The sequence below is a fragment of the Theropithecus gelada genome, unplaced genomic scaffold (genome assembly GCF_003255815.1).
Source record: "Theropithecus gelada isolate Dixy unplaced genomic scaffold, Tgel_1.0 HiC_scaffold_2789, whole genome shotgun sequence".
Classification (NCBI taxonomy): Eukaryota; Metazoa; Chordata; class Mammalia; order Primates; family Cercopithecidae; genus Theropithecus; species Theropithecus gelada.
The window spans coordinates 1-4,863 of NW_020259266.1; the positions used below are offsets into that span (position 1 = coordinate 1).

The 4,863-nt window shown below is 44.9% G+C and overlaps 1 protein-coding gene across 1 annotated transcript; it reads right to left on the reverse strand.

The window, feature by feature from the left end:
- Positions 1–179: 179 nt before the first annotated feature.
- On the reverse strand, positions 180–3,786 carry LOC112617611 (neuroblastoma breakpoint family member 3-like; the record flags this gene model as incomplete). The annotated part of the gene is made up of 5 exons (XM_025374331.1): positions 3,626–3,786; positions 2,534–2,585; positions 1,728–1,900; positions 975–1,023; positions 180–352 (listed from the first exon to the last, which is right to left on the reverse strand). Coding segments are annotated over exons 1-5 (529 nt in total), but the record flags the coding sequence as incomplete, so codon positions are not given.
- Between the last annotated feature and the right edge of the window lie 1,077 nt (positions 3,787–4,863).

Consider the following 4,863-nt stretch of genomic DNA (forward strand, 5'->3'; position numbering starts at 1 on the left):
ACCCATCCCATGTCTGGGCTTCCAGGTGGAACTAGAGTTTCATTGAATCTACATGTGCCTATAGGTCCTCACTGCAGCAGTGACATCTCTCAGCTCAGTAACGGCCACTTGGAGCAGGAATATGATCTCTATACAGAAGACTCAGTGGATCCTCATCAGCTTCAGAGAAAGGTACTCACCATCCACGCCAAGAGAAAAGCCAACGTGTTGTTCCTCCAATGAGTAAAGGGAACTTCCCTGGGGATGGCATGAATCGGGAAGCTCAAGATAACTGTAAGGAGTCGAGTAATATCTATCCAGTGAGTCCTGCAAGACTTCAGGCTCTACTACCTCCAGCAGCTCTCTGCTGAGCCTGGAAAAGTAGAAAAAGTAAAGAATAAGTCAGGAGACATCAGACACAACAGAGCCCCAACTAGATTTCATGAGTAGCACAAGGAAGTGGTCAAGAAAGAAAAATGATAGATCCATGAATGAGGTAACAAATTATTGCCTTCATGTTGGGACAGAACAGGGCCAAATGGAAAAGGATGAAAGAGAAAGACAGACAGAGAACAGAGGCAGACAGAGAGACAGAGAGAGACAGAGAGCACTCGGTGAGTTGTCCAGGTGACACACTGATGAGGGAGTAACAGGACACTCTGAGTTAGTGCCCTCAGGACACACAGCATACAGTGATCATGAAAAGGCTGTGATCAATAATTTTCCATCAAATGTGCTCAAGTTTCCGTGCAGTCACCATGAGAATAGAGCTTTTGAAGTATGGTCCACCTACAGTAGGTTAGTAAATGATAAGGGGAGGAAGAAATGGGAACCTAAATATGTAATGCAATGAAAACCAACAGCAATGTTAGTAGGAATAATTCAGGCTTGGTTGAAAAGATGTAATCAATAATGTCGGCCCGCTCTGTTTTCCCCGAACCAGGAGTCTCCAGGTGTCAACACAGAATTAGCTGTTGTCAATTGCTCAGAGTTACCTGGGGCATGGTGGGCCTTGGTCTTCTTCCTCTTCTTCCTTTGTAATTCCTGCAATAAAATCAGACAGGGACAGGCAAAATAAGCCAATTCACCTACACCCAGAACAGTCCACTCTCTAATCCCCACACAGGGACCACAGGCTCCTCAGCATGAGAACAGGATAATGTGAGAGATACACTGCAGGAGGCCTCAAAGCCGGTCATGATAGAGATTCTTTGATTTACATCTCAGAACCAAGGGTCAAATGTCCCTATTCTGGTAGACAGTTATCCCAAAATCATTTATCCTGAATTTGTGCAAGTAGTTATGCCTTATTATTCCCATCAATTCAAAGAAAATGCCCCAGATGATTTCTAGGAGGAAAACTGCTGTATTCAGCCCTGTCTCATCAAATTCCCAACTTGTTCATGGTCGCAAGACACTGAAAGTAGAATAAAGGAGGAAATCTACAAATGTTGAGTCCGAATCATAGTTCTGTGAATTTTTTACATCTGCCTCAGTCCAATGTGCTGAGAGTGGGTTCAGGTTGCCACAGGCATGCCTGGACACTAGGAATAGAGCCATGCTCACTGACCCATTTCATATCTGGGCTTCCAACTGAAACTACAGTTGCATTACAACCTATATGTGTCCATAGGTCCTGCCAGCAGCAATGACATCTCTCGGGTCAGGAAGGGCCACTTGGAACAGGAATATCAGCCCTATCGGGAAGACCAGGTGGAGCCTTATCACCTTCATAGTAAGGAACTCACTGTCCATGTCAAGAGCCAAGCCAAAGTGCTCTTCTTCCAACGAGTAGAAGGCATTTCTGTAGGGCTGGCATAAGTCAGGCAGTTCGAGATACCCGCAAGGGGTTGAATAAAATCTATCCAGTGAGTCCTGCAAGACTTCAGCCTCTTTCTCATCCAGCAGTTCCCTGTTGAGCCTGGAAAAGTAGGAAAAGTAAAGAATAAGCCAGGGGGGAATCAGAAACCACACAGCCCCAGCTAGATTTCATAGGGAACATACGGAAGTGTTTGGAAAGAAAAAGGACAGCTCTATTAATGAGGGAACAGATTATTGCCTTAATGTTGGCACAATCAGGGCCAGGTAGAAAAGGATGAAAGAGAAAGAAACACACACACACACACACACACACACACACGAGACAGAGATAGACAGAGAGAGCAAGAGCTCAGTGGATCGGCCAGGTGACACACTGATGAGGCAGTCAAAGAACACTTTGTATTTGTGTCCTCAGGACGAACAGCGAACAGTGATCATGAAAACAGTGGGCTCAATAATTTGGCATAAAATGTGCTCAAGTTTCCCTGCAGTCACCATGAGAATACAGCTTTTGAGGTATGGTCAACCTTCAGTAGGTTAGTAAATGATAAGGGTAGGAAAAAATGGAAACCTAAATATTTACTGTAATGAAAACCAAAAGCAATATTAGTAGGCATAATTCAGACTTGTCTGATAAGCCAAAGTCACTCTTTTCAGCATGTACTGTTTTCCCTGCACTTGGCGTCTCTAGGTGTCAACAGCACATGAACTGTCCACAATTTCTCAGACTCACCTGGGACCTGTGGCCTCTTGGTCCTCCTTTTTCACTTCATCACACCAATGTCCTGCAAAGAAATTCAGATGGGGCCTCTTACATGAAGCAGTTCTTCCTTGCACACAGAAACATTCCTCTGTCCAATCCTAACACAGGGACATCAGTCTTCTCAGTGTGGGAACAGAAGACTTTGAGAGAAACATAACCAGAGGCATGAGGTCAAGTCTTGAGAGAACTGACTTGGTTCCTTTCATGAGCCTTGGGCAAAATTCTCCTGTTTTGGAATGTTATCTTCCCAATGTGATCTGTCCTAGGTTTGTGTACACAAATGAGCAATGACTTTCCCAATAGATTCTAGGCAAATACTTCTAACACCTCGTAGGAGAGATACTGCAATATTCAGGTTTCTCACATCAAATACCCAGGATTTGATAGTTTATGAGATTGTGGACACTGAGATTTCATGTAGGGGTGTAATAGTCCAGCTCTTGTTACAACGAGACTTGGTTCTACACAGAAGCATCAGCTATTATGGCTTTTGTGGGTGAAAAGTCAGTCCTTTATCTAGAAAACATACCAGCAAGACGATGGACAGATGAGCTAAAACAAGCCAACTCAGAAGACACAGAAAATGGGGATAAATTCACTGAAACCTGGGTCACATCTCCGATTCAGAGGTAGACAAGGGTGACACTGGCCTCGGGCAGGTAAAGAACCGCACAGACATGCTTTGGGAACAAAACTCATGAGGAACTTTGTAGCTGGCAAGACACATTTAATTCACATGAACTGATCTGACAGACGACACCTGGGCATGTGCTGCATGGCTTGGTGTGAGTTTGCCACACCTGCCTTGAGTTCCATGTCCTGACAGTCAGTCTAGGGTGGCACTGGCATGGCCTGAGACTAGCAAGATATTAAAGCTCACTGAACCATGCCATGCCTGTACTTCAGACTCGACTCCAGAGTGATTGAAATCTACATTGATCTATAGGTTAAACCCACAGTGATGGCAACTCTCAGCCCAACCAGGGATGGAAAGCCCCAAGATTACGGGGTCTACTTGGGACATGAACTGGAGCTTTATCACCTTCACAATGGAGTACTCACTGCCCACGTCAAGAGCCAAGTCGACTTGTTGTTCCTCTAATGAGTGAAAGGTGCTGCTGTAAGACTGGTATGAGGCAGACATGTCAGGAGGAATTGAGGGAGTCCAATAACCTTCATCCCAGGATTCCTGGAGAGCTTCCTCCTCTTCAGACTCCTGCAGATTCCTGATGACACAGGCAGGACAGGGATGACAGAAGATTTAACCGACAGAGATTAGACAGCAAAACCTCCCAGATGATCTGATGGGAGGCAGAATGGAGTGGTCACAGAAACCAAAGCCAGTTTTCCTTCCACAGAAATAAAAGTATCCTTCTAAATGCAGGGCAGACGGTGACTGCCCTGGGGAATGACCAAAAATGGGCTGCACGTGCTCAGTACACTTGCCACAGATGAGCCAATGTAGGGCACCCCGACTCTCCCTGTAAACTACCCTCATGACTTGCAGCACAGAGACTAACACAAGATTTCAACTACTTTGCATCAATTGCGTTGAATTTTCCATGCAGCATTCAAGTGAACAGAGCTCTTGCGGCAGTGCAGACACAGATCTTGTGTGCTAAGGGCCCCATTTTCCCAATATTTTGATAGAATATGTTTATTTTTCAGTTTCTTTTCTTGCACAAATACTGGAAAACATACTAACAAAACATACGCAGAAAGCATATGTACATTCTCTCCCTGGATTTAAACGCAGGGGACAGAACAGGCGACACCAAGAAATCCCTGTTTGAGGGTCTGGAGTGGACCTCCAGCAAACTCCACCAGACCTGCAGCTGAGGGACCTCACTGTTAACAAGAAAATTAACAAACAGAAAGGAATAGCATCCACTTCAACAAAAAGGACATCCACTCCAAAACCCCATCTATAGGTCACCAGCATCAAAGACCAAAGGGAGAGAAAACCACAAAGAGGTGGAGAAACCGGAGCAGAAAAGCTGAAAATTTTAAAAACCACAGCGCCCCTTCTCCTCCCAAGGATCAGAGATCCTCGCCAGCAACGGAACAAAAAAGGGCAGAGAATGACTTTGACAAGATGACTGAAGTAGGCTTCAGAAAGTCGGTAATAACAAACTTCTCCGAGTTAAAGGAGGATGTGCGAAAACATCGCAAGGAAGCTACAAACCTTGAAAAAAGATTAGACGAATGGCTAACTACAATAAACAGTGTAGAGAAGACCTTCAATGACCTGATGGAGCTGAAAACCATGGCATGAGAACTACATGACCCATGCACAAGCT